Raw genomic sequence first — 27,628 nt, 5'->3', positions numbered from 1 at the left:
AAGAGGACAGAAATGGTGGCTCTCTTTGGATCACATATTGAACAATTCTACAGTTTAAATTTGGCTCAAATAGAGTGCTAGGATAAGAGACATTCCTCCTGAAGACTTTGCAATTAGTAATTTATGGGAGTGTTTTTCCTTGCCTTTTTGCTAGACAATGCAATCTCCTATTCCTAAGCTCTGGCATTTCCAAGGAAACTTGGGGAATGGTGCACCAGGGAGCACCTTACAGTACTGAGTGATCACAGCAGCCAAGTTCTCCTTGGTTTGTGGCTTTTTCCTTCCTGGCATAGTAGGAAGAGTAATTTCCACGTGCACACATGTGATTTCTGGTTCACTGGGGCTCCTGTTGGCAGTGTTAACCTTGTTAGAGGCTTTTCTTTGTCTCATGATTCGGTGATGTAGAGAAATCCTGACTCCTGAACCACGATGGCCTTGAACAAAACTAGGGGTAGGTCACTAATGGAGGAATTGGGAGCCAGAGGAAGCCTGCATGATCTCATAAGGGAAAAGGGGCCCTTATTTAGGAGGAGATCCTGCTGTGGGGAATGTATGTTCCTAATTACAGAACTCAGTATGAAAATAAATCTATCCCCAAGCCTTGCAAATCGTTGTTCAGAAGGATTTTCCTGCTGCTGCCTGGATGCCATTGGTTCTGCTCTTGAGGAACTAAGGGAAAGATTAGTTGGGACAGCGAGGAACAGGTGAGGAATGAAAAATCTTTTCCATTTCCTCGGGCAAACTCCTCATTGCAGGTGGGTTCTGGGGCAGCAGCAGCTTTGGTGCTCATCCCTTGGCTCTGCACCCAGATTCCTGGGGTGGATCCGTGTCCTTCCTGGGACGAGGATTGTTCCTGTTCCATGGTTACACCAGTTGTGCCAAACAATGCCCTGACATCATTGTCCCCTTCAATTGTCAGCTGAGGAGCTTTGGAAGGTGTGTTTTCCTATTTTTCATAATTTATACATTATACTGGCTATAATTTAAAGACCAGAGTTGGTACTGGCAAATTTCTTTTCAAGTGTGATCCCTTGCACAAACTTGCCTTACCCAGAGTCAGTGAGGGAGCCTTGTCCAGGACTCTGGGATTGAGTCCTTAGTTAAAAGAACTTCTCATAGGGAGCCCTCCATTTACTACACTGCACTTACTTGCTTATATTTGTTTATTTTTTTTTTAAAACCCAAATCATTATATTATAAGGTAATGGGCGATTAGCCTTTTAACTAATTGAGGTTTGGGAAGGAGATGAAATTTTTCCATAGTAAGTTCTCTAGTTGCAAAACATGAACTTTGTGAGGGTTTTGTTTTTATTGTCACAGCTTATTTTATAGCTTTGTAGACATTTCTAAGATGCACTATTTATTGCACCCAATACACATTTACTGTTTTGAGACTGAATATTCCAATGAACATTCAAATATTTGAACATCTTCATTATCTCAGTTAATACTTCTACTGTGAAGGAGGCAATAGGAAAAATAGTTGTTTTTTCACAGACACATGTTTAGATGAAGAGGATTTAGACATAAATGATGACTGGCATTTTAACATAAAACCCAGTGCTGGGAGACACTTTCCAGCAGTGTTTTCCAGCCAAATAATCTGTTACTGTCCATTTGTTCCAGAATGTTTTAGGGGTTTGCTTTTTGTTTTGTTTTGACAAAGGGAATGTAATTCAGAAGTCTTCACTGGCAAGTTTTCTTCTAATTTTAAGCTTCTTTGAAAATCTACAGCAAATGGATATTCTGCTGCAGGAAATCTCTCTCCTGCTAAAGCATTTTTCATTGAGCAATCTTTGTGTATGTGATTCTGAGTACCTACTTTGTTAATAATATGTGTTTCAGTGTAAAGAGCAGATTTTATGCAAAAATGAAACCTGTTAGAGTTGTAAAATAACTTTTAATGTTAGTGAACGTTTTTGAGATGACAAGGTTAATTCTGAAATAACTCTTATCTCGTGTAGTTCACATTGTAAAGCTTTGCTTTTGTAAGATATGAATAAAATAACACTTTCTAATTAGGTCTCATGTCAATTCTTAATTGCATATCCTTCCATGGGTGGAGCTGGTGCTTTCCCACGTGCTCCTCGTAGGTTAACTCTTTCTGATTCCGTGGAATTCAAATCTCAGCATGGTTTGCTCTCGGCTTCATCTCCACAGCCAAGAAGAGCTTGGTTAGACTTGATGGAACTGTTTCTCTTCCATACCTTGGGAAGAGGAGGCACAGGGGCTCCAGAGAAGGGAGCTGCAGCTTGGATCTCCCAGCGGCAGTGCTCAGAGTACTGCAATTGAAACACTTTGGACTCCTAAACACCCAACATTCTCTATGCCGTTATTTTAAAATATATTTATTTACTACACTGGTTGCCTCCTGTTGGAATGAAGAAATACCACTTGTAGCAGGGTCAGAATATTGGGTTCTCAAAGTCTTGCCTTGCCTCAAGTCTTCCAAAAATTCTGCTTTCAGTTTGTTGAGTTCTTCTGCCAGGCTCTTCATCTCACTCGGGAGAAGGTTTTTACCTAAAAGAAAATTGAAGCTGAAATTTTAACTTCATGCTTACAGAAAAAATCATGGAACCACAGAATATCCTGAGTTGGAAAGGACCCATAAGGATCATCCACTGTAGCTCCCGGCCCTGCAGACACCCCAACAATCCCACCCTGGGCATCCCTGGGAGCTTTGTCCAAACTCCTGGAGCTCTGGCAGCCTCGGGGCCGTGCCCATTCCCTGGGGAGCCTGGGCAGTGCCCAGCACCCTCTGGGGAAGAACCTTTCCATGAAATCCAACCTAAACCTTCCCTGACAACGCTCCAGCCTTTCCCTCAGGTCCTGGTCACAGAGAGAAGCCTGAACACAGGCACAGAGCTGAGCTTTTCAGTTAAGGACACTGAGCTGCTCCTCACAAAATCTTAGGAGCAAATCAGTGCAGGTGCAAAGGCCCTGTCCCTATTGACGTGTACCAAAACAATATTCAAATCCTCTAAAATGCTGCTCTGGACTAAATGGGTTTATTAAAGCAATATTTAAGACAGTTAATAAATACTATACTGTATTTTAAATCTACAAGCCTCTACAAATAACACTGAGCAGAGTTGTGAAGGTGTTGCCTCAGGCACACCTGCTGGGGTGGGATTCCTGAACAGTTTACCCCGAGGGAATTTCAGGGAATTTGTTTTCCATTGCCAGTTAGCACCTAGGATAGGCAGGAGAGGTAGAAGGGGTACCTTTGGCATCCTGCATTGCCTGAGAGATGGTTCTCCTGCACACCTGGTCAGCCTGATGGACAGCACTGGCTGCACACATGGCTCGAGCTGCCTCCTGGCCAGGGCCACCAGCAAGGAAGAAAACAAGCAAATTTACTTGACTTTTCAAGTGCTACTTGAAAACAACACATGAGCAGCACCCCAGGCAGCACCCAAAGCTGTGCCCTGAAGCTCAGCAATGCTACCTTTTGCTCTGTGTCCTCCTCGTTTGGCCTCTCTGGATTTTCCAAAGCAGTGGCCAGCAAGTTCATGATCTGCTCACTAAGGAAACAAACACTAGAGTAAACCACGGCAATCAAATAGATACACTGTTTTCTTTTTCTAATGATGCCATAGGAAAAAAAAAAAAAAAAAAAAAAAAAAAGGCAAGTTTAGTTAAATTTTTAAGGCAATCAGTGAAATAATCTGAAATGAAAAACAATTACAACTCAAATTATTTCCAGCCTTAGAGTTTCAGACAATTTACAGAGATTTTCAGTGACAGGGTAGGAATGCTGTGAGTTTTGAGGTTAACTCTGCAGAGGATGGTGGCTGTGAGCTCCCAACAAGCCTGGATGCTATGTAACAGCCTGGCTTCCAAAAATCACCCCTGGGGATATCTTTTACACATTGTGTAGATACACTGAGAAGCTTCTGTCACTGAAAACGACACTTAGGGAAAACTCTAGGATCAATCCAGTAACGTACTTGTCCTCTGAGATGCAATCAGAACTACTCAGAATGAGGCTGTGCTGCTCCCAAGCGTTTTTCCTGAGATCTGGCATTTCTATTTTCCTTGCCATCAACCGTATTGTCTGCTCAGGCACAGGATCACTTCTGAGGCGATTCCTCTGCAGGCAGCATTCCAGTGGACACTCTAAAAATAACTGGCAGAAGCCCAAGGAATCTAAAAAGAACAGAGCCAGAGAATTTTATCTTTAAATAATTCAGGTAACAATTTTTGAGAGCAACATGCAGGAGAAAGGCTCTACATGAATGAGGAGCTTCTGCACTGCTTCTGAGCCTGACACGAAAACAAATCTAGACAGGGAACAGAATTTTACCTTCAAGGCTGCACAACTCACGTCTGAGATCAACACACAGACCCATGGAATGGTTTGGGTTGGAAGGGACCTTAAATCTCATCTCATTCTACCCCTGCCATGACAGGGACACCTTCCACTGTCCCAGGCTGCTCCAAGCCCCAATGTCCAACCTGGCCTTGGGCACTTCCAGGGATCCAGGGGCAGCCACAGCTGCTCTGGGCACCCTGTGCCAGGGCCTCAACACCCTCACAGGGAACAATTCCTGCCCAAAATTCCATCCAGCTCTGCCATCTGCCACCATGAAGCCATTTCCCCTGCCCTGTCATTCCACGCCCTTGTGCAAAGTCCTACTCCAGTTCGTTTGGAGACTCCTCATGTACTGGAAGGTGCTTTAAGGCTGCTCTAGGAAGGGGTTTTCATGTTCTACCAATTTATAATAAGACAGTAACAAAGTTACATTGATTTCTACTCTATTACAGGTATCCAGCAATCAGTATAACCAACTCTCCAAGAGAACACTCGAAAGGAGGCAGCTGAAGCGCACTGAATTTCCTACAAACATCCCCATGCCGAAGATCACGGAATAATTACATTTGCGGGCCAGCTGGTACACCTCGTAGCGCATGCTCTGGTAATAGAAGTTGTCATCCAGCAGGAGGAGGAGCGGCCGGGAGGCGGCTCCGGCGTCATCCTCCGCGGCGGTCAGCAGCCCCTGCCGGCGGCAGCAGCCCAGGAAACGCTCCCAGCCCGGCTGCGCGGGGCCGGGCAGCGCCGCCCCGGTGAGCAGCGCCCGCAGGAATCCCTCCAGGCACTGCAGCAGCTCGCGGCGGCTCTGCTTCCAGCCGGGCAGCTGTGGAGAGAGAAAGGCGAGAGATCAGGGCCCCGCATCGCCGCTGCTGTGCGGCCCCGCCGTGAGGGGACCCGGCCAGGCCCAGCCGCGTCTCGTTGCCTGGCAACCGCGGTCGCACCCAGTGACGTAACAGGAGCGCGCCCGACCGGCCAATGAGCGCGGCCGCACTGACCAATGGGGACGGCTCGTGCGGGCCCGCCCCCGGCGCGCGCGGCCGGAAGGCCTCCGGCGGGATCAGCTCGTCGTAGGCGAGCAGCGCGCAGGCCCAGCCCGGGCTCCGCGGCAACCGGCGGCTCAGGGCGCGGGCCAGGGTGGACTTGCCGGCCGCGGGCAGCCCGCACAGCAGGCACAGCCCCACGCGGGCGCCGCAGCCGCTCCCCCGCCGCCGCTGCTGCTGCTCCGCCGCCGCCAGCGCTGCCGCTCCCGCCGCTTCCGCCGGCGCCGTGCGCATGCGCCAGCTTTGCGCGGTGGGGCGGCCCCTGGCGGACTTGGCGCAAACCCCAGAGCCAGGAACGGCCGCTTTCACCTGGGCCTGGTTTTACCCATTTTATACCCGAGTCTGGTTTTACTCCTTTTGTACCCGGGCCTGGTTTTGCCCATTTTATCCCGAGTCTGGTTTTACGCCTTTTGTACCTGGGCCTGGTTTTACCCACTTTTTACCCAATTCTGCTACCACAAAAAGCTCGAGAATTCTCTTTAGTGATCCCCGGAGCGTCAAAGGCTGAGTCGTCCCCATGTGCCCAGCGATGCCTTTTGTGATGAGCACAAAACAAAGATACAACCAAGCGTGCTGCCCCTGGGGATTTATTTTAAATTGTTATGTAATAAATAAAGTCAATGTCATGTTATACCTGAGGTCTAAATCATAGGGATATCTAACAATAGCAGTTTGAGGTTTTGGGGGATTAAGGAAGAGGACACTTCTTTGGAAGACACAGACTTTTTGCCAGCAGTCTCTTTTGGGTTCTTTTGTCGAGCTCGTCAGTGATGTGGTCATCTGAGGGGTTGGAAATATTTTCTTGGTGAGGCAATCCTGTGATTTATTCACTCTTTTTCCCATTTAGTACTCCCAAATTAGCACGAACACAGCCAGGGTGTGCTTTAGTCCCCAAGGACAGGTGGATCCACAGCTCTGTTCTTGGCAGTGAGTTGGTCTCTGCACTGCAGCTGCTTCTCCGTTCTGGTGGGGATTCTTTTCCCTGGATTTCCTGGATCGATTTCCTGGATCCATCTCCTGGATCCATCTCGGAGACATATGATGGAGGCCTATTTGGACAAACTCTGTCACTCCATTCATCCTCTTTTAAATCGGTGCTGGTTTCTAACTGTCCCATTGAGAATGACAACAGTTAATCTGTTGCTTTTGCAGTGGAGTCGGTTTCTAGGAAAAATGCCAAGCTGCAAACCCCAGTAAACATTGAACCACTGGAGAGATATTTCCCAACATCCTATATTTTCTGTAACAACAGGGATGGATGGGTTCTTTCAGACTTGGGGACATGACCTACAGAGTTTCTGGTGTCCCCAGGTGAGGTTACTTTTACAAACTCACCGAAATGGAAGCTGACAGGGCTGGTGGGTTGTGAGGGGTGGGCTCTGGGCCCCAGCTTTGGTAGGGCTGATGGCAGGCAGGTGTCAGAGCAGGGCACAGGGACTGTCCCCAAACCTGGCTCCGCACACCCTCGGGGTTCCTGGCAGTGTCCTGAGGAAAGGGCAGCCCAGGAGGTAAAGTGCAGATCTCCCATCTTTGGATTATGTCTGGGAATAACTGAATTCACTTCTCTGTGGCCTGAGAGCGAGGGAGCAGCGTGGGAGAGTCCTGTTCTCTGACACTCTCACCATCCTGTGCAAGTTGAACTTCAGGTTCTGATTCATAAAACCAAGAGGTGAGGTAGAGGAGGCACAAACACAGCCAGCAGCAAGGAGCAAAACACTGGGGTATCACCAAATCTGTGTTCAGTGCCTCTTGGCACCCAGTCCTTCCAGGAGGGACGTGCTTTCCAAAGGCGTTTTGGCTGCACAAGGAGAGCACTGGAGTATTGAAATCCTTTAATTTGTTTTTCAGGTCAGTTACTTGTCAGAATTGGCTGAGGGTTCCCAAGAAACATCTCAGACAACTGGTCTAGGTGGGACTGGGGGTCGTTGAGGTCCTGAGGAAGCTGCAGGAAGCTGGGTTTGGACTGGCTGCCTGAAGTGTGGAAAACACCTTGTGTTTAGTATTCCATGACTTGAGACACCTGACATTTCTAAACTGGTTCTTTACCCTTTTTAAACAGTTTCTAGCATTTACACCTAACTCTCTTTGCCCCTTCCGCCCCCTTGCAGATTTTACCTGTGTTTATTCCAACATTTTTCCTTCAAGCCTTTAATCTATTACAGCTCATGATGCTGCATGAGAAATCCCCCTAAGCAGGACACAGGACACCAATAACTTCACTTACAGCAATATAAACATAGGAAAGATGAAGTGAAGAAGGTTTTAAATACTACAAACCTTGCACCAGGAAAATGCAATATGGTAAAAATATTGCTACTCGATGTGGCAGGCTGGAAGAAACATTGCAGAAAATCAGGTTAGCAGAAAACACAAAGTGCAGATAATTATTCAGTACTAAGCTAAGGTCATTTTAGAACTAGTTCTCATTTGCTGGGACTTTCTTCATATTCTCTTGCAACATTTTATTTTGATAATTTTAATTCAGTTTTATCAGAACTAGACCCACAGCCTGGCTAAGCAGCATCTCCAGTGTTTGGCCTAAAGTAAGACAGGTGGTTTCAAGGTATCAAAAAGTCACAAAGTCATTATTAACTGTGTTGGAGAAAAGGCACTGTGCAGTTTGGATCACCCAACATGAAATAACCCAAGTCTGCATCTATTTTACCTGATTATTTCCTGTTTCATGAGTTGTTCTGTTGCCTTGCTTTGGTTCCTGCCCATTGTTATCCCTGAAACAGAAATCACATCATCAGGAAACCCTTCAGGGATGCAGCATTTTCCATGGACAAAGCTACAGCTCAGAGGACTGGATTCTGCTTCGAGTCCATGCTGTCCTGGACTTGACAAGCAATTTCAATCTGCTCTGCCCCTGTGTCCATACAATACAATTATCAACAAAAATTAGGGAAGTGCGGTGGATTTGGGAAAAAATGCTTGAGAACAGACAAGTGGAGTGTCTGGATTGCACATCCAAAGAGCAGGGGATGGGCTGTTAAAATCTGCCTTGCTGTACTGACCTGGAGCACACTCTCATATTGGAATAGCACCTGTAAGAAGGGAAATACCTGTGCTGTCCTCTGCTTTTCCTGCAGAGTTTTCTCTTTATTGCATCACGCTTAAATGCTGCTACTGCAGCGAGGGTGGCTACAGGCACCACAAGGAAGAAGAAAATCAGCAGCCCATCCCGAAGTGATGTATCTAGGGAAAAAGAATTGAAATCATGGAATTTAAAATATTAAAGCTTTTTTGTTTGTTTCTTTGTTCCAAAAAGTCCACTCTTAAACTGTTGTAGAATAAAATTAATTACTTCACTGAAGTTTATAATATGCTACAATCAGGAAAGTAGGATTTGGCCTTATGGTATTACAAGTTCTTTCTGCCTTACCCACCCTACGTATGTGCAATGTTTTCCCTTTTACATAATTATTTTCAATAATTCTAAAGCACACAAATTCCTTTTGTACTTGCTTACCACAACTGCTCTGCATGTTTGCTTTGCCTTCCTAAACATTTTTTCCCTTTCCTGAAGTACAAATTTAGTATAATTCAATAAAGTTCCGCAGAAAGTAACACAGATCTTCCTCAGAAAGCTACGGATTATGAACTTCACTTTTAGACAAAGAGATGGAAAATGTTTTGTGTGTAAAGCCCAGCAAAAACTACTTCAATATCAAATAATAATGTTTGTTCTTCAAGTCAGTCCACGATCTGTGTCTCATGCAATAGAAAAAACCCCGTTGATAAGAAGCTGTATTTAGTAGATTATTTTCTCAGTCCCTGGGGCAGAAGCAGGGCTGGTTTCAGTGTCCCACCTGTGTGAGCTGGACCACTGTCAACACTGCCACCGTAGCCAGAGTGGTTACAGAACGGAGGGGCCCATCCCGGATTGCAGTGGCAATTCCCATTGTTGTTACACACCTACAGCCCAAACAAGAGGGAGCCGTGAGTCAGGCAGGGACAGTTCCCATTGTTGTCACACCCCTAACAGCCCAAACACAGGGATTAGTCAAACAACACCACCCTGAGAGTGGCCACTCAGACCTTTGGCATGGATTTGGAGTTCCACGCATGGAACTGCATGGGGAAACAAGAAATGCTGCATAGTGTTGCATAGAAATACATTAAATATTAACTGGGAATGAGCTCTGCCCCTCCAGAACACCCCAAACCGCTGAGGGATTCTGATACCCCATGGTAATTCTCTCTGAATTAACATTTGTGTTGTTTGCCTGCAAGAAATCACAGTCCAGAAACCTTAGTTTTACAGCCTTTGATTTTTCACAGAGCCTTATATAAATCAGGAATTACCAGACTGTCATCCTCAAAGGAATATTTTCCTTTTACAATTCACCAGCTCAGTAATATTAAAAAAATTCCCTTGGGAGATTGAGATGAAATGCCTCTCAATGTAAGTGCTAAGGGGTTTGCAGTGTTCTGGCAATATGAGTTACGGTGGATTTAACTTTTAATACAGATCAGGAAAAAGCAAAGCCACCTGCTTGGTTATTGATTAAATGCAGGGAATTTGCACAGTCTGGAAATAGGACACAAAGCACCATCTACTCACCCCATTATTATTACACTTCTGCTTTACGTCACAGCTGTAGCCCAGATATCTTGCATCAACACATTCAAAACCTACACAGGCCTGGAACAAGTAATTAGTGCCTTGCAAACACAAAACTTAAAAAGTCCCATCCTTTTATAAATATACTGTATAAGTGTATATGTTGACAGGTCTGCAGCTTTCACTTACATGTTAAGAAGAAGGACTGATACAGCATTCAGTATTTCAAGAATTTTATAACCTTACTTGTCTCAGGTTTGCTTAACTCTGTGGGATGCACTTTGATGGAGTAATTTGAATGACTGATAATGCAGCACCCCAGTTTTTGAAAAGCTAATTAACTGTTTGTATGTATTGATCTCAAAAGACTTTTATTGTGTTATGGCCTGTGAACAAAAGAGCCAGGTGATGTTTTTGGAGGTTCAGAACTTTCGACTTGGAATATATTCTGTCATGCTGCCGTGATTCCTCTTACCTTGTTCTCTCCACAGGCTGTCCCATCATGAACTTGAGCAGGATCAGGGATATCTGATCCTAAATCAAAGTCAGAGGACCAGCATAAAACCCCAGATGCGTTATTGACAACGCTCCAGGCTGGAAGGTTTTGAAGACTGACAGATGTGCACTGGAGCTTCCCACACAGACTGTGCCTGTATGGAATGAAGGACACCCAGAGACAAGGTGAACAGAGAAAAATCAGTATCAATGCAAAGCCATTCCAACTTTTTAGCTTGCATTTAAAAAAATGTTCTTTTAAATCTCTCACTTCAAGGCTTTGTAACAAACATATTTCTTTACATTGAAGATTTTGGGGTTAGCTTTTTTTGGTGGTGACTTACTGGACTGGGCATTTCTTGTACACTCCACCTTTCATTCCACAGTTTCCAAACCTATCTCCTTTAATATTTGCTTTTTCAAAGCATATATCAGGTGCTTTTCGTGCCCCTGTACCAAAAAAAAAAAAAAAAAAAAAAAAAAAAAAAAAAAAAAAAAAAAAGCAAATCTCAGTAAGTGTCTGAAAAATACCAGAAAGAACAATTGGAAATGTCTGTCAGGAGCCTAGAAATGTGTTTCCATTAAATGCTAACCATACCTTTCCCATAGATGGACTGACACTGTGAATCAAAGCTCTGGCACACCCCATAATAGCAATAAGCCTTGCTGTTGCTGCAGGGGTAACCATTCATGATGTAAACGTCATCTGGGCAGTAGGCTGTGCTTCCATTGCAGTACTCAGGGAGATCACAGACATCTTGTTTTGCTCTGCACTCTGCTCCTGCCACTTTGAACTAGGACCAGAGAGGGAGAACGCTTTTAGTACTGCAACAGGGGAACTTCTGAAGCGAAACAAAGACAACTGGGAACATTTAGTGATTTTAAGGAAGACAAATTCCCTTCTTACATGCTCTCTTACCAGTGAATGCCATTTGAAAATATGTCAAGAAGAGCAGGATAGCTCTTTTCAAGCATTAAAAAGATCTCAGGGAATAATAACAGTTTAGTTTAACACAGCATTGCCTACCTTACAGTTTTTGCAGCACAGTCCTTGAGCACATTGTGAGCCAGGGGTGAGTTTGCAGGTGGCAGCATCACAGCAGGGGTTGGAGCATTCCTGAGAACATTGAAAGGGGAATACTCTGTTTTATTCCTATAGCCAGGAAAGTGCTCATCAGTCCAGGTGGATAAGGACAAGCCAAACCTTAAGTAACTGTGTCAGATTCTCATGTTCTGCTTAAAAAGAGCTAGCAGACACTGTTGCTGTGTTTTATTTTACAAGCCAGCTGAAAAAACACCTGTTCTGATATGTTGTGGCATAGGGATGCCAGTGGAGCCAGGGTTTGCTGGCAGCCTTTTCACTTATTGATGCCTTTTTTGAGACACTTTTACCTTCTGAAGAATTATATTATATTATATTATATTATATTATATTATATTATATTATATTATATTATATTATATTATATTCAAAAAGTATCCAGCTCAGTTTCATGCATTACCTGTGGTTTGCCACAGTCACATTCTTCATTGTTATCGACCACATTGTTGCCACAGACAGGTTCTTTGTACACATTACTTGTTTTTGGAGGGTTTCTAAGGCAGTTTCCTCCTCCATTTAGAATAAAGGCCTCAAAATCATCAGCGCTGCAGGTGCTGAAATTCCTGGATCCACTGGAAAGGATAATATTTTATTATTATAATTATTTTGCTTACAGGAGACCATACAACTCAAGCTCTTAAAATATTGTTGTTCCATAATAAATACTGTATTTCATAATTCTAGGAGATCGTGAAACAGTTAATTTTTATTTTACTTTGCATTAAAGTGCAGTACTAGAAGTTTAAAAAATACTATTATAATGTGAATGCTTCTAGAATCCAGAGACCATGAGATTGTCTATTCTGGTGTCCTGTATGAAACAGGCCTTAGAAATTCTGTACTGAGTCTAAAAATATTTGATTAAAAATGTTCTCAGGAAAACATTCATCTTAACTTGAAGTCCCTAAGCACTGAGGAATGCATCTTCCTAGAGTAGTTTTGTCCAGTGTTTAGCTATCCTGATTTATTAATACAACTGGGGATAAATAAAATATTATTATGTTTTTCTCCTAAAGAGAAGTCACAGAACAAATGACCTGAAGGAAACATAAGCAAAGAAGTTTTTTTTTTTTAATTAACTGTTCAATAATGTATTGCATATTTGCACAAACCCATTGAGTACATGTAAAGCATTCTCAACAGGGTGAAAAAACCCCAGCAACATGTTATTATTTAAAAAAAATAATTAAGTCCAAATATGTTTTTAGGAATGTTACAAATAAAGAATGATTGGGTAAGAAAACAGATAAAATTTCATATAAATTAAGATTAAGTCAAATCCTAAGTCAGGGAATCCACCTCTGTGATTAAATTTTTCAAACAACTCCTCATCCACTATGGTCCTTCCAGATTCATAGGAAGGCACAGCCACGGCAAACAAAATAAATTATTAAAATCAAATAACTGGAAATCTTACTTATCTGTGCTGTGCATGATATAGGATGCAGGACATCTCTTATCATCATGTTTCATTCCAAGATTGTGCCCCAGTTCATGTGCAACCACTGTGGCATGACGTAACATTTTGTTATGATTCAGCTAATAAAGAGAATCAAGTTAATAATAATAAAATCACTGCAGGTTTTCTTCTGTGTGATTCTATTCTATTCTAACACTGTTAGACACTGATTTCAAAGGAGTCTTCAACAACAAATGTAGTGTTAAAGAACAGAATCTGCTTCTGAGATTGTCCACAATCCTGTGGCATCCATAATTTAAGGACAGGAACCTCTGGAGTTATTGGTTCTGCCCCAAAGGTGGAGAAAAAAAATAGTTTAGTACTATTTTTAATTTTTATTTTTTTTTTTTTTTTGCCTGTTTACAGCCCTATTGTGAGGAATTCCAGACACTTGAGACTACAGTTTCTATTAATTTAAGGAGTTAAAACCCCCACCATTATTTTGTAGCTGCATTCTCATCCCAAAACCTCTGTGGTTGTGAACTTTAATGGTACAAGGATGAGATTATGCAATATTGAGTTTGAGGAATCACAAAGGATGACCAAAAGAATTAATTGAAGATTAAATGAGCCAAGTGGGCTGGAATTTGACAAAGAAATTGGGAAGTACTTAAAAAAAAAAAGAGGTGTCAAATATGCACAAGTCTTTACATAAGAAACCCCGTGAAAGAAATCAGCCAACTCCAAGAGCAGGGTGATTTGACCACGTAGTTTCTTCCATACCCAAATGATGATGTACTCACAGTGCTGATCGACCCTCCCTGGACATGTGAGCACACAGTACCCACAAAAGCCATCCCAATGGATCCACTGAAAGAGCTTCTCCCTCTGCAACAAAAGCAGTTTGGAGGTGGTGTTAAAGATGGGTTGCAAGTCCATGGTTTCTACTAAAAGACACGGAGGAATTGGAAAGAAATACTGCAAGGCAAAATTTGGTCTTCCTGAAGTCAAGAAGGAATGTATCACCACAGCAGGGTTTCATTCCAATTAATAATGAATATCTGAGTAGGAGCTTGAAAATAACGATCAATCACCTAAGTCTGCTGTGTCAGTGCATTCAATTACAGAATGGCTAAGGTGGGAAGGGACCTCTGGAGGTCACCCTGTCCCTGGAGTTGATGAACTCTTGAGAATCCTTTACAGTTTCTTGTCATTTTTCCAGGTTAAACCATTTTGGAAGTGCAGAGACTTTTACTCTTGGTATATTTTAATTAATATACAAGCCCCAAATCATATAGATCAACACTGGCAGCATGGCTGGTTTTCCCACTGAATGCAAACTCACATGATGAGGTGGCCAACGTCATTTCTTGAGCGCTTCAGAAGATCTTTCTGTCTCCAAGAAACAAATCTACTCAGCACATCTCCAGCTGAACCATCCATTACAGATATGTGGTTGGCATCTGTCCAAACCTCCAGTCCAACCAAAACAATCTGGATGTTTAATGCTCTATACATCTGGGAAAAAAGAAAAAAAAAAAAAAAAAAGATAATTAATGTCCCTCAGCTGTTCTGATGGAATTCTGAAAGATGACTTCATTACTACTGAGTAAACAATAAGCTGAACACAGTGACCAAGACCTAACTTCAGTTTCTTTGAAACTCAATATATGATATTTGTAATTCTAAGTGAAATATAAAATATTTATAAATTGTAAACTAAATAAAGTATTTAGAATATAAACCAAAGTATAACTGAAAGCAATCTACTCTATGAAAGTACCTAAACATATCTTTTGGAAAGAAAGGTGCTCTTTTGAGCACTATGATAAAACAGAAACTACCGAATCCAGGCAATTTATCTGACCTACCCCATCAACATAATTAATCAGCTCCACCGTTTCCTTTTGCACTGCAGCAGGATCTGAATTCTTCAGCAAAAACTGTAAAATTCCATAACAATGTCAGAGGATAAAAATTAGCACAGCAATAGAATTTATTTAGTGATGGATGATACAATTACCCTGTTGTGATCCACAACCACGAATAATTCCACATAGCTTTTCTGGGGCAGGACAGCTCGCTTCTGCTGCAAATGAGAAAGCACAGTAAGTGAACGCAATGAGTTTGCAAAGTTGCATTTTCTAATGCGGCCTCAGTTTGTGTTGGATCACCACATAAACATCTCAGTGTCAGTAATTCACACCTCGTCAGACACTGGGGTGCATGAGCTGAATGGAAGTTTGTGCATGTCACATCCTACCCACAGCAGTCTGGCCAGACTCTGCTCTTCCACTACAAGGTTGCTTCAAGCTATGTGAGATGCCCATTGCGCTGATCTTCTGTTCCAGGATTTCCTCAGCTTGGTGTCCATGAAAGCCACAAGGAAATGTCCTGCCAGGTCAATCCCACCTGCAGTGATGCTGGTCCAGAGCAAGAGCCCTGGGGATGCCTTGGACTGCAGCTCAAGGGAGAAACAGAAATATATTTACCCTGAGGAGCCTGTCCCTGCTGGAGGTAGTGTTTGATGAAAATGTGTATTTCACAGACTGCTTCACAAACATCTCATGCTCCAGGCTGCCATTCAGCACCCCACAGTGGAAGGGGATGCCCTGCACATCTTCCAGTTCATAAAGCACATGTTCAAATGTGCTGGATGTGTTGAGGGGCTCCATTCCATACCATCTGCCTCCAATGTAGAGAATTCCCCTAACAATCATAAGAGAATGAAACATTATTGCATCATTTTTCCTTCGTGGTTATGACTAGATGAATGAATAACAGCTGGATACTTAGACACTATGTTAAAATAAATTATTGTTTTAAATTATATTAATATGGGTTTAAGTTCAAATGCCCAATAAAAGACAAAACAGAAGTTATTTAAAATACTCAAGAAGTGTGGGCTTCTTGAATCATTTAGAAAACGAAGAAAAAAAAGAGAATGAAGCCAAATTGTCAGTAAATGAGTCTGGATTGTGGGTACAGAGCTGATGCAAAGGGTCCCTTTCAGCCTTTATCTCTTCATTTAAGGGACTGCCAGGATATGTCCTGATTTATTGTGAGTGACATCTCTTCACCTGAAAGATACATGGGTGAATTTTATCCCGTTTGTAATTTATTAGACTTGAAACATAAAAAATCGGTTCAAATTTGGACAAAAGCTTTTCATGGAAATGGTTTGTCTTTTGAAATGTGCCCGTTCATAAGACAGAATTGTTTGCAGGAGTGTTTTAAGTTCAACAAAAGCTGCATCAATGCATTTTTTCTGCAAAGGCATCTCTGGTCATGACATGCACATCAAGTACTAGAAGCCTTAGCTCTTGCCCAGGTTCTGCCTATATTTATTACAGTTTCTCTCATATTATCTTTTTTTCTGTGAAGGAGTTTTGGAAAAGGGGAAAAAAGCGGGAGTTGAGGGAAACTATAAAACCTGTAACAAGTTTCAGCTTCATCAGAAGGTGAAATATTAAAAAAAAATAGGAAGAGGAAATACCTAAGGCCATCACAGGTGCTGAGAGCAAGTGTGGAGTCAGCAATTCCTTCAACAGTGCCATGATAATAACAGTGTGTCTGAAATGCAACAAACCCACATAATTAGGGACACAACAAGGTGGTTGCCTTCAACTGCAAACTTATTTTCTAACTAACCATATTATTTGCATGACATTAGGGCTGGCTGTTAGAAATTCACAGAGCTCCCTACTTGGAAAATAACCCTGACCTTCTTGGAGGAGAATATCCCTTGACATGAGTACCTAAAGTAGCCTGTGGTCCCTTGGTTCTAGAGCACAGCCAGCTTCTTAGTTTAACCCATCATCATATTTTATAAAAATATTTTAATCTACATTGCTCATCCTGTTCTTAGTGTCTTCTCAAAGGCTGCTCTGAGAAGATCTTTCATGCAAAAAGCACACAATTACATCTCACTGATCTCACGTGCAGTTTGGAGGTAAAATTAAATTTAGAAGTATTTATAAGGCTTCTTTGCTACAGGATTTAAAAACTATAGAGCTTTGATGCTGCCATTGTACCTTAAATTACATATTACACAAAGGTGGCTCAAATTCAGGCTTGGCATAATCTCCTGGCAAATCCTGTCACACCTTGGGGAACAGGGGTGCTGCATCCCACAAACATCCCCGTCCCTCATGAACCTCATGTTAACCTTCTGTTAAACAGAAATGCTCCACTGTGAAAACTCACAAAAGTCTAATTCCCAGCAAATATATTTTTTTCTTGGCTTCCCTGGTTTTTCAGGGGATGCCCTGACACAAAGTGGAAGGTTTATTATGTACAATACCTCATTTTTGGATGGTGTTGCCTGCAGTTTCCCATTTTTCCCATATGTGTACATCTTAAAGTCGTCACTAAGAAGTTTTCTGGAAACAAAAATGAACTACTGCTCTTTTAATGGTGTAGAAACAAGAAACATATCAAGAGTCTTGGTAAGTGCTACATTCTGTTAGCAGCACACTCAGTGCTAAATTATTACTAGAATCCAGGCACATGAAAAAAAATACTTTAAAAGGAGCTGGAGTTTTTGGAAAATTGGTAATTTTGAAACTCACTATTATTTATTTTAACTAAAATATCCGTAGTGAGGAATCTAAGCAGACTCAGTTGCATAAGGACCTGGTCTATTACAGGCTCAGGAATGAGGAACAAGAGAAACAGAAAAATTTCTTCAAATACAACATAGCTAAAACCCTTCTCCCCTGCTAATAAAAAACTAATGTTGAACTGCATTCTAATTTTCCCTAAGGATTTCAGAAAAGTTCTATCTTGCACTGCTAATAAAAAATAATCAAAATAACTATTTTTCCCTTCTATTTGCAAGTTATTACCATAACAGAGACACTATATTTAACACTATTTAACAGAGTAGTTTTGTAGTTGCTACAATCTGCCATTAAAATGATTTCTTCTGTATTTTTTTCAGTATAAAAATGTTTGTCTGTATGCAACTAACCCTGAAACAAGACAATTCCTCAGAACACTCTATCACATACTTATTTTTCTTCAGCTTTAGGAGATATGTTCCATTTCTGGTTTTAACTGAGTAAGAGAGATTGTCATCTGAACGCTCCTGAAAACAGAACAAAAGATACCACTTAATTAGGTGATTTTTCTCTTCGGTTTTATTAATTCCACATTTTGCTTGACAAGAGAGGCCCAAATACTGTGTATGTTTTAAGTTAAAAACCCACAGATTCCTAACCCTCAGGTTTCCATATTTCGAAGCAGCAAAGTGAACATTCTTTCCTCTGTAAAGTTTAAATTCTCTGGATCTATATTTTCATTTAGACAGGAGGGCACAGCGCACTCTTTGCTAAGTACCACATCATGCTTTGTGACCCTCCTTATGTAAATCAGATAAACGACTCCCAGTCTTTTATCCCCTAATTGGTTTGCACAAAGATGACTAACGCTGTTTCATTAACAGTTACTTCGGTAAACCAACTCCGGATCTGGCACAAAGGTAAGTTACCTCAGGACTGAAGAATTAAGGCTCAGGTTTCTCTCTTAACTCATCTTTTAACCTGTGCAACTTTGTGGGACCATTTTTATCCTTTGGGTCCTGCATGGCTGAAATCCTGTGGTTATTATGCAAAGACCAGAACACGGACAGCACAGGTGTTAGCTCAAGTTCAACATCTAATCTGACTCAAAAGAAATTAAAATATTCTTCATGTCCCTTCTCATTTCTGTCTCACAGGGTCATTAATAGGATTAGAAGTTTGGAAGGCACTTGGAGTATAATCACAGGCCTTTGTGGGAACAAATTTACTTAAAACTAGTTGAAAACACTAAGAATCAGAAGAGAGATTGAGGCACATTTCATTACAAAAATCTCTATATACCATCCACTGTATGTGTGTGTAATGTAGGACAGTGTTTTCAAAAACAGCAACAATCAGAAAAAAAGAAAATCAACAAACCTCATGAGAAAATGGGAGATGTTTCTCTCCGCCTGTCAGACTTCGAGGAATGATTATTTCTAATGTAGAAAGTCTGGACGTGTGTTCAGAGGTTACACCTGAAAATAAAGTTTGAAATTGGTAAAGAATCAGAAAGGATAAGGCATTATGTTGGCACCTGCACAGGGGTGATAGGCAAAACCCTACTCTGATCCAGCCAGAAATGGAGAAAGAGTGAAATATTCAGGAATGATCAAACTGACTTTAAAATTTTTACTATAGATTAAAGCTGGGGTGTTCTGGAGCACATCAAGAAAAACTATCAAAGTATTTAAACAAAATCCTAATTCTCTCATATTCTGGGTTATTGACTTTCTGACTTTGTCATTTTTTCTTCCACGACTGACACTTTTAATCTGATGTAACACAGAAAATTGGTGCAGCTGGCCTTCTGCTTTCTCCATTGTCCTGAATAAGGAATATTTTAGTTGTCCTCTGGATACAATTTGTCCACCTCGTGTGTGGAAGAAAACGTGGCTCCCCATGCTGCCTCCAGCCATTGCCTAATCTTGCATTTTGTTTGTTCTAGCAACAGTCAGATCTTTGCAAAAGGTTTGTAGCCTTTTACATGATATCAGAACTATCTCCAGAACAACATGCTAATGCAGGAAACTAAAGATAAGAAGCCTGCCAGTATCTGGTTTCAGGTAAATGGCTTTATAAGGACAAAAACAATCTCCAGTGACTTTTTAAAAAAAATGTGTGAAGTTGAATTAATCTTCCTTTTTCTTGTCTGCTCATCAACTGGTTTGATCAACAGAGACACAACCATTGCTTTTAAGCAGAATCAATGACAACATGAGTTTTAACCAATGGAAATGGTTTCTTCCCTATTAAACTGTTCTTTTATAAGAAAACAAAGAGATTTTTTTTCACATTTGTAGTAGTACAGTCACCTTCCCACATTGCTGTGAAAGGAATTCATAATTGCAAAAAAGTCACACAACCAGCCATTCAAAGTGAGGAGGGTTCTCCAGTGTAATGATGATCTCGACCTGCTAGATAGCATCAGGATTTTTAAAAGCTAGGTGCAGGTAGCATATGTTTAACAGTACAGGCTGCAACTGCAATCAAAATGTGGAAGCTGATATTAGCAAACCGGTGTGAAAAGAATATCTGTGCTTCATATTGTGATTTTGCTCTTAATCTTCAATAATTTTATTATCTAAATCACAAAATCCATTCTGTTTCATGAGTCAAGTGTATGTTGAACTAAGCATGGAGATGCCCTTTCAACAATTCAACTTTTGACACCTGAAAGCAGGAAACCACCTTTGATGCATGTCATAAAAATACCACTTTCTAAGAAACATTTCAGGCATTACATTTAAATCTAAAATGTGAAGCCAAATCATAAATGGAGATGAGTTAATGAAAAATTACAATGAAATTGTAGGAATTTGCCTCACATTTGGGAAGAAGAAAGGTTTTTCTACAGTCCCTAATATTGGTAAGAATGACAGCAACTGCAGTTGTCACAACCAGTGTCCTGCACAGAAAATGATGTATTTACATACCTAAAACATCTGGGAGGGAAAAAACACCACAAAGAGCTCAACTATAAAAAGTTTCAACCTTTAATCTTTTCCAAGATTCTCTCAGTGAGCAGGGCTGCACAGGGAGGGCTGTGGCTCGATGTCAAAGATGTGCATCATTATAATCAGGGTCTAAGCAGACTTGGAGAAGCTTTCTGAATATGTAGAAAAAAAGAGAAAGCTTACCTTTTATCCAAAAAGGGTTTCCAGTAAAAATTAGTCCAAAAGTGAAGAAAAATAGGCTGTGCATTAACATGACTTCCCGGAGAAACTACTCCAGCATCCGAGCTGGCTCTGGCTGCTCTGCAGGGAACCAGAAGAACGAGAACCGTCTGCTCCCAAGGTAAACAACAGAAAAAGCTCTCCGATACTGCATCTCTGCTGAGGAAAAGGGAAGTAAAATTTAATCCACTAGGCTTGTGAGAAAACTGGTCAGACAGCCTAATGCAAATATAAAGCAGCACATTCTTAAATGCTGATTGGAGAAAGAGCAAGCCCCGTATCGGGATCAAACTGGTTTATTGTAAAGGACTTTCATCGCACGGTGAGATCATGTGAGATTAGAAACATAAAATACTGCTACTGACAAATGCAGTGTTTAGGATGTTTATCCTGGCTACTGCCAGCTCAATAAAAATCTAGCGTGAATCAATTTACTCTTTGAAATTTTAGCATCTTGTCTTCCATTTTTTCATCTTTACGTAAAATATAATGCATATGAACACGTGAAAATCCCCAAAAGAGAGGTTTTACCAGGTCCCTTCTATGTAAAACACAATTCCCCTCACCAAAAGTCTGTAATTTTGTGAAGATCGTTGCTCCTCCAGGATCGGAGTAATCTTCCATGCAACCACATTGTCACCAAAAGCACAAAATTGAGCTTGCAATGCATTTCTCAAAAATGAGACTGAGACAACACACTCAAACATTTACATTAATTAATTTTAATTAATTCTTTGATTAAAGCAGAGAAAAATCCATTTCGTATTGCTGGTTAATCCTATAAAACAATGCCTTAAGTGACACAAAGCAGGATGCTGGCTGTATTTGCAGTATTAAGTTGTTAAAGCCCGTTCAGGTCCATTTCCCGAGAGTCACAGACTGAGAACACCCTGAACATTCCTGCGCTGAGCGCCCGGTGGAAGCAGAATTTGATACTCTCATTCCGCGGGTCTGCGTCTGCCACAGCCTCAGGAGCAGCATTCCCCAACTCCAGAAGGTGAGATCCTACTGAAAATTAAATGAACCCAATCTTTTATTTATGGCCTCTTTTATTCATAGCCTCTCTCTCCTCCTATCAGGACACAAGTCGGGAGAATCCCGCTGCTCCAAATGTTGACATATTAGTGAGTTTCACAGAATCCAATAATCATTTCAGTTGGAAAAGACCTTTGAGGTACTGAGTCCAACAGGGGAGCCTGTTCAGTGCCGGATCACACTGTGGGGGAAGATTTTTCCTAATCCCCACCCTAGACCTCTCCTGGCACAACTTCAGGGTCTCTTCTCCCAAGCAACCAGCGACAGGACAAGAGGACATTGTCTTCCGCCGCACCACTAGAGGTTCAGGATGGACATTATGAGGAGTTTCCTCTCAGAAGGACTGACTAGACACTGGAATGGGCTGCCCAGGGAGGTGGGCGAGTCAGAGGTGTTTAAAGAAACACTGAACGTAGCACTCGGTGCCACGGTACGGCTGGCACGGCGATGTTGGGTCGGTGTATTGGACTCAATAATCTCAGAGGTGCTTTTCCACGCCAATTCTCTCCGGCTCTCTGCGCCCCTCAGGCACCCCCGGGCTGTGGGCGCCGCTCCGACCCCGGCGCTCCCTCAGGCGCTTCCCGCCGCTGCCCAGCGCGCACGCGCGGAGCCCCCGCGCGGCGCAGGCGCGTCCCGGCCGCGGCCGCCGCTGCCGCTGAGGGCCGGTCGGTGCCGCTTCCCGGCCCGGGAGTCCCCGCCGGGCACAGCCCGGGGCTCCGCGATGTCGAGCGGCTGCGCGGCGGCGGCGGAGGAGGAGGCGGAGGAGGGAGGCCGGGAGCCGCGCTGTGTGTCGGCGCGGTGCTCCTGGCCCTGCGCGCCGCCGGGCGGCCTGGCCCGGGCGCTGTGCCTGCGGCGGGGTGCGGGGGACGGCGAGCCCGGGTGAGGGCGGCGGGCGGCGAGAGGGGGCTCCGGGCTGGGCCGGGCGGGAGCGGGGCTGGCGGGACAACGCGTGTGGCTTCCCCCCCTCAGCGGAGAGGCCGTGCTGGCGGAGCGGCGGGCGGGCGGCGAGGAGCCCTGCGAGCTGCGGCTGCAGTGCCGGCCCGGCGCCGAGATGGTGTCCGTGGGGATCGTGAGCCAGGCCCGCAACATGGAGGTGTACGTGGGCGAGGAGTACTGCGGCACCGGCCGGGGACAGAGCCGCGGCACCCGCCCGGGCCCGGGGTGAGTGGTGGGCGCGGGCGGTCCTGGGTGCCGCACACGCTGCAGGCGGCCCCGAGCTCGGTGTGTGTCTCTGTGAGGTGCTCCTGATCTTAGAGACGGCTTTAACGAGGCTGAGAGAATTGAGGCTGTTCAGCCAGGAGAAGGGAATTCGTCTGGGGAGACCCTGGAGCCATTTCCACTGCCTAAAAGAATTCGAGAGAGCTGGAGAAGGACTTTGGACAAGGGCTTGGAGAGATAAAGTGCAGAGTTAGGAGGAATATTGGGAAGAAATTCCTCCTTTTGAGGGTGGGGAAGCCCTGGCACAGGGTGCCCAGAGAAGCTGTGGCTGCCCCTGGATCCCTGGAAGTGTCCAAGGCAGATTGGACATTGGGGCTTGGAGCAAACTGGGGCAGTGGAATGTGTCCCTGCCCATGGCTGGGGTGAAGATGGCCGACTTTTAAGGTTCCTTCCAACCCAACCCATTGGGTTCTACGGAAGACCTCTTGTCTCCTTGATAAGTAGTCACCTCACACTTCAAAGAGCAAGAGAGAAGATTTTAAAAAGGTTTTGTTTTCCCCTTCAGTGCTTCCTTCCATGCTTTGCTGGGGGAAATAAAGCTATGTTTCTGTTCTGTTTTCAAGTCATTACATGGCACATCTGCTTAATTAGCTAAATAGAAACCAGTCGACTCAGAGCCTCAGGGAGGGTGTGTGAATAATGTCCTGAACCTCAGAAGCTTCTCTGGTACGCAGTGCATGCCCATATACAAGTAATTTCTACATAAATATTTGATAAGATTCATTACAAGTCGCATATAAGCATTAAAGCTGCTATTAGAAAGTAAAAGACCTGCTAAAAACTAGAAACTAAAACCACTGTTGGAAACCATAAATCTGCATTAAAAATGTGTTCCACTCAGTCTTGTTTCTTACCTAAATATTTATCACTACAGTGTATCTCTGCAAGAAAAAGTACCTTGTATATTGATGCCACAGCTTGTTTATTTTATTTTTCTAGTGAAACTGAAGAGGTTACTTTGTACCACAAGTACCTTAAGTTTGAATGCCCTGCAGCCTCCTGTAGAATTAAGGTAGGGAGTTGAACAGCATTATTTTATTTTTCTTTTATCTCATTAATCACTTAATCGACTAAATTGCATTGCTCTTAGTAAAATTATTTGTTTTATATACTTAAAATTATTTGTTTTATGTACTTTATCTCTTCACATAACCACTTAAAAATCTGTTGGCTGGTACTTTGTCTTGATGGCAGAGTGCTCCTTTTAAATTGGTATCTCAGTTTTCTTTTCATGAAGACTTTATATGATACAGATAATATAGTCTTGGAGGAAAAAACCCCATAAACCAGATAAACTGCAGATCTGTGATTAGAACTGGGGTCAGCTCTGGGGTTAAAAAAGCTTGTTAAAATTGTTATTTATCTTTGGGGCACTCAGGCACCTCTGTTACAGTGAGAATTTTATGGGAAATAATAGCAAGGAGAAATTAGCTTAATTTCCCTGGCAAAGAGTTCAGCATAGTTTTTCCCAAGACTCAAAAGAACAATGCACTGTCCCCTATGTACAAAGAAAACATGAAATGTTTGGGTTTTTTTTCCCCTAACCAAAGTATTTTTTTTCTTCTTGCGATAGCTGCTCTCCTTTGGTGAGAAACACAGAGTACTCATCAGTAAAATAATTCTAGAGGTGAAGGCAGTGTCTGCAAAACTAGCAACTGATTTTCCTTCACTAGGCTCGAGCATAGATCTAGACAGAGTGCAAACTATAATGGAATCCATGGGATCTAAGTTGTCTCCAGGTGCTCAGCAGCTCATGGACATGGTGCGGTGTCAGCAGAAAGTAAGTCACTTTTCCACAAACACAAACTGCCACTCCAGCAGATAGGATGTACTAAAAAGATTTTGGAGGTTTTTAATCTGCACTTACTGCCATTTTCATCCTGGTTTATGTGTTGTCACTCAAATGAGCGCAGTGAATAGAGGTTGTCTACTCCAGGATTAGTATTGGTATATGCACGGTGATAATTTTAAACTTTGCTGCCACCCTGCTGTCCTTTTGCCTGTTTGTCACTGCTGGTCAAGGGTGGTGGATGTTTTCCCTGGAATGTTTGGGGTGTAGATGGATGGGCTGGTTTGTCTCTTTAGTGGTCATTATAACCATGTCACCTTCAACTGAAAGCAGCGTGCTCTCACAAAACTTCAGATCCTAATCCTGCAAAGTGGGCTGTATCAACAGAATCCTGAATCCATCTGATATTAATAATTCAGTTTTGGAGACACAGCGTGGTAAAAATGAAGTCAGTAAAGCTTGTTCTTTACTTGAACACTGACGGGGTAATTAACAATTCATATTTACAAGGAATGTAGTTCAAAACTACTTTTAAAATCTTTACTAGTGGAATGCATGGTTATAAAGTATCTATTGTTATTGCTGTATAATTTCCAGTATATTTGAATACTCAGATATTTATGGTATTGTTTTTCCCTCCATCAGAACAGTTTCCCTCTTGGAGACAAACTCAGTTGGATCTTGGGGAAGAATTCTGACTTTGGCGGTGACCGTGCAGTGGATGGATTGCGCAGTGCAGCTCTTCAGTCATCGCTGAGTCCATCAGCCAGTGAACCTTTGCCTGTTAAAAATCATTTAACAGCTGAAGCAGTGTATAAAGGTTTAAAAATAACTCGTGATCTGAACTCAGAGGTACCTGAAAGAGGGAATGCTTTGGATTCTGAAAGGCTTCCTACCCAGCAAAATGCAGTTGACCTCAGGAATGATTTGAAAGTCATGGGATCTTTGCAAGTGCAGCAACAAGCAGGTGAAACTCCAAACGTGGCCAACCCGCAGGTGCTTCTTCCTTTTCTTCAAAACTTGTGCACTCAGGTGAATCACCTTCGGCTCAAGGATGGAGACAGGCACCTCGGGAAGAGTGCAGTGCCTAAAGAGGAAGGTGTTCAGAGTGCTGGGTGAGTTAAGTTTGGTGAATTTCTCAAAGTGGTATTGGCTGGTCATTGACAAGTTTAAACAAAATGCATCATGTAAGCATTTTCTTCTCATTAGCAGCAATAGTGAATCTTAGAATACGTGGGTTTGAAGGCTGTGTGGTGATGAGCATTACAGTTTTTCAGATGAGCTGCTTGAATGTGGGAGTTTTTCAGAAGAAATCACATCATTTGTTGTTACTAAACTGTTTTGTCTACCTCCATTTAATCCAGTTTAAAAAGGGTGTTTCTTATGCACATTTAGCTTGTCTTTCTCATCTACTGTGTTTTCATTTTGATTACTTTTACCCCTAAATTCTTACATCTTCCCTTTTTCACACAATGTGGCAGTCTTTTTGCTGTACTTGGTGTGTATCACCCCACTGATTTTCCTCTTCCTGCTCACTTGTTGGCATTTACAGTGCAGGTGTCACAGTTACCTGTTTGATACCTCAGCAACTATAGTGGGACTCAAGAGATGGAGGAAATCGGGATTTAATGGGGACTGAATATCTCAGCTCCATTATTTTTAAAGGATGCAGATGCAAACCCAGAGAGCTGCACAGTTTGGATAACTCTTGAAGTGCTTTTCCTGACAAGGACTGTCTGCCATGCTGACAGAATACAAACTGGGTATATTGTGGACTTGTGTGGATTTTGTTTTATGTCATTAAGCGCTCTAATGCATAATTGAGCCTTTGAGAAAACAAGGTTGAAAGAAGATGACTATATACAATAGCACGTTTATGAAAAATTGAGATTTAAAGTGTGGCAGGCAGGGTATTTTATTTGTGCTAAAACCTAACGCCTTCCAAAGGTCATTGCCTAATAAATGAAATTTTACGTTTAAAAGATGTTCAGGTGCCCAGATCTCTGTATTGCCCCTTGTCATTAAGAAATAGGTTATACTTACTCTTACATTTGCTTTTCTTACAGAGTGGAACAACAGCCTATTTGCTCCTATTTGGAAAAGATCATTTCAAAAAACCTGGATCTGATGGAGAAGAAGCTGATGGACTATATCGACTGCCAAATCCAGGCTCTTCAGACGCACATAGACAATAAAATGTTTGTCTTGATGGACTTGGTTCAGAACTCAAAACCAAACAAAATTTCCCAAGCACACTATGATTCTAACGAGGGTTTTTCTAACGGAGAGAGATAGAGGGATTCAGAGGCAGGGTTTCAATGTGAATACTCTGAGAGCAATTACACTTTACAAAGCTTAGTATTTATGCAGTTAAAACTGTAAAGAACCTCAGTGTTGTTAACCTGCATTTTGTTACTGTCGTTCTATCCACTGTTGTACACACTTGTCAGCTTTATGAAAGATCTTAATAATGTGTTTTTTTCCTAAATATAAGAGTTTTGTATGCCCTTTGTGGCTTATTTATTTAAAGGACATTGCTAGAAGCTGTATGAACAGTTCCCCAGTTCCACTTTGAACAATGGAGTACTCTAAATAAACTGAGTTACTGCTTATCTTTTTACCTACATGTAGTCAGCTCACTTTTTTTGGTTGTATTGGTTTTTGATGTGAAAGGGGTTATCTGTAGAACAGAATGTAGTTTGTGCTTTTGCTTTACTTGCACTCCTGTTGAAGACAGTTATTGTTCCATCTCTAAAAGGAAGGTTGGATTGTCATTGCCTAATTTGGGCAGTTCATGGAGCTGTCCTTCGAGAGCTGGGGGAATGTGAACCCGGCCTGGGTTCTTTGGAAGCCTTCTTGGCTGTACAGGCACCTAAATTAGGAATCCAGGCTCCTTTAGAGATAGCTAAAACAAGACTGTGAGACTTTTT

At 42.5% G+C, this 27,628-nt stretch overlaps 3 protein-coding genes across 3 annotated transcripts; 1 reads left to right on the top strand and 2 right to left on the bottom strand.

Annotated features, from left to right (window-relative positions):
- Positions 1-1,290: 1,290 nt before the first annotated feature.
- On the bottom strand, positions 1,291-5,589 carry PSTK (phosphoseryl-tRNA kinase). The gene is made up of 6 exons (XM_040071519.1): positions 5,311-5,589; positions 4,880-5,138; positions 3,951-4,149; positions 3,449-3,524; positions 3,225-3,318; positions 1,291-2,520 (listed from the first exon to the last, which is right to left on the bottom strand). The coding sequence occupies exons 1-6, from the start codon at positions 5,587-5,589 to the stop codon at positions 2,333-2,335; spliced, it is 1,095 nt and encodes a 364-aa protein (XP_039927453.1). The 3' UTR covers positions 1,291-2,332.
- Positions 5,590-7,247: 1,658 nt separating this feature from the next.
- On the bottom strand, positions 7,248-20,690 carry LOC120755932 (disintegrin and metalloproteinase domain-containing protein 9-like). The gene is made up of 22 exons (XM_040071554.1): positions 20,621-20,690; positions 18,861-18,958; positions 17,931-18,007; positions 17,222-17,300; positions 16,415-16,491; positions 15,411-15,627; positions 14,942-15,007; positions 14,790-14,861; positions 14,264-14,436; positions 13,722-13,806; positions 12,937-13,058; positions 11,920-12,091; positions 11,445-11,534; positions 11,016-11,211; positions 10,762-10,867; positions 10,398-10,572; positions 9,923-10,003; positions 9,168-9,273; positions 8,421-8,553; positions 8,021-8,084; positions 7,633-7,685; positions 7,248-7,326 (listed from the first exon to the last, which is right to left on the bottom strand). The coding sequence occupies exons 1-22, from the start codon at positions 20,688-20,690 to the stop codon at positions 7,248-7,250; spliced, it is 2,391 nt and encodes a 796-aa protein (XP_039927488.1).
- A 1,984-nt stretch (positions 20,691-22,674) lies between these two features.
- On the top strand, positions 22,675-27,322 carry C8H10orf88 (chromosome 8 C10orf88 homolog). The gene is made up of 5 exons (XM_040072091.2): positions 22,675-22,852; positions 23,849-23,921; positions 24,483-24,689; positions 25,344-25,813; positions 26,765-27,322. The coding sequence occupies exons 1-5, from the start codon at positions 22,743-22,745 to the stop codon at positions 26,991-26,993; spliced, it is 1,089 nt and encodes a 362-aa protein (XP_039928025.1). The 5' UTR covers positions 22,675-22,742; the 3' UTR covers positions 26,994-27,322.
- The last annotated feature ends 306 nt before the right edge of the window (positions 27,323-27,628 follow it).

This window comes from Hirundo rustica, chromosome 8 (assembly GCF_015227805.2).
Source record: "Hirundo rustica isolate bHirRus1 chromosome 8, bHirRus1.pri.v3, whole genome shotgun sequence".
NCBI lineage: Eukaryota > Metazoa > Chordata > Aves > Passeriformes > Hirundinidae > Hirundo > Hirundo rustica.
Note: the sequence above shows the minus strand (reverse complement) of the source record. Positions and strands in the feature narration are given on the sequence as shown.

Bases quoted from the DNA above. Each gene is read 5' to 3' on its own strand.
- PSTK (XM_040071519.1), bottom strand. From the start codon at position 5,589: ATGCGCACGGCGCCGGCGGAAGCGGCGGGAGCGGCAGCGCTGGCGGCG. The intron at 4,150-4,879 runs GTAATTATTCCG...TGTTCTTTTTAG, and splicing joins GTACCAGCTGGCCCGCAAAT to ATTCCTTGGGCTTCTGCCAG. The intron at 3,525-3,950 runs GTACGTTACTGG...TTGTTTCCTTAG, and splicing joins GATTGCATCTCAGAGGACAA to TGAGCAGATCATGAACTTGC.
- LOC120755932 (XM_040071554.1), bottom strand. From the start codon at position 20,690: ATGTTAATGCACAGCCTATTTTTCTTCACTTTTGGACTAATTTTTACT. The intron at 15,008-15,410 runs GTAAATATATTT...TCTCATTTGCAG, and splicing joins GCAGGGACAGGCTCCTCAGG to CAGAAGCGAGCTGTCCTGCC. The intron at 8,085-8,420 runs GTATTTCCCTTC...TTTCTGTTTCAG, and splicing joins AAAAGCAGAGGACAGCACAG to GGATAACAATGGGCAGGAAC.
- C8H10orf88 (XM_040072091.2), top strand. From the start codon at position 22,743: ATGGTGTCCGTGGGGATCGTGAGCCAGGCCCGCAACATGGAGGTGTAC. The intron at 22,853-23,848 runs GTGAGTGGTGGG...TTATTTTTCTAG, and splicing joins GGCACCCGCCCGGGCCCGGG to TGAAACTGAAGAGGTTACTT. The intron at 24,690-25,343 runs GTAAGTCACTTT...TCCCTCCATCAG, and splicing joins TGGTGCGGTGTCAGCAGAAA to AACAGTTTCCCTCTTGGAGA.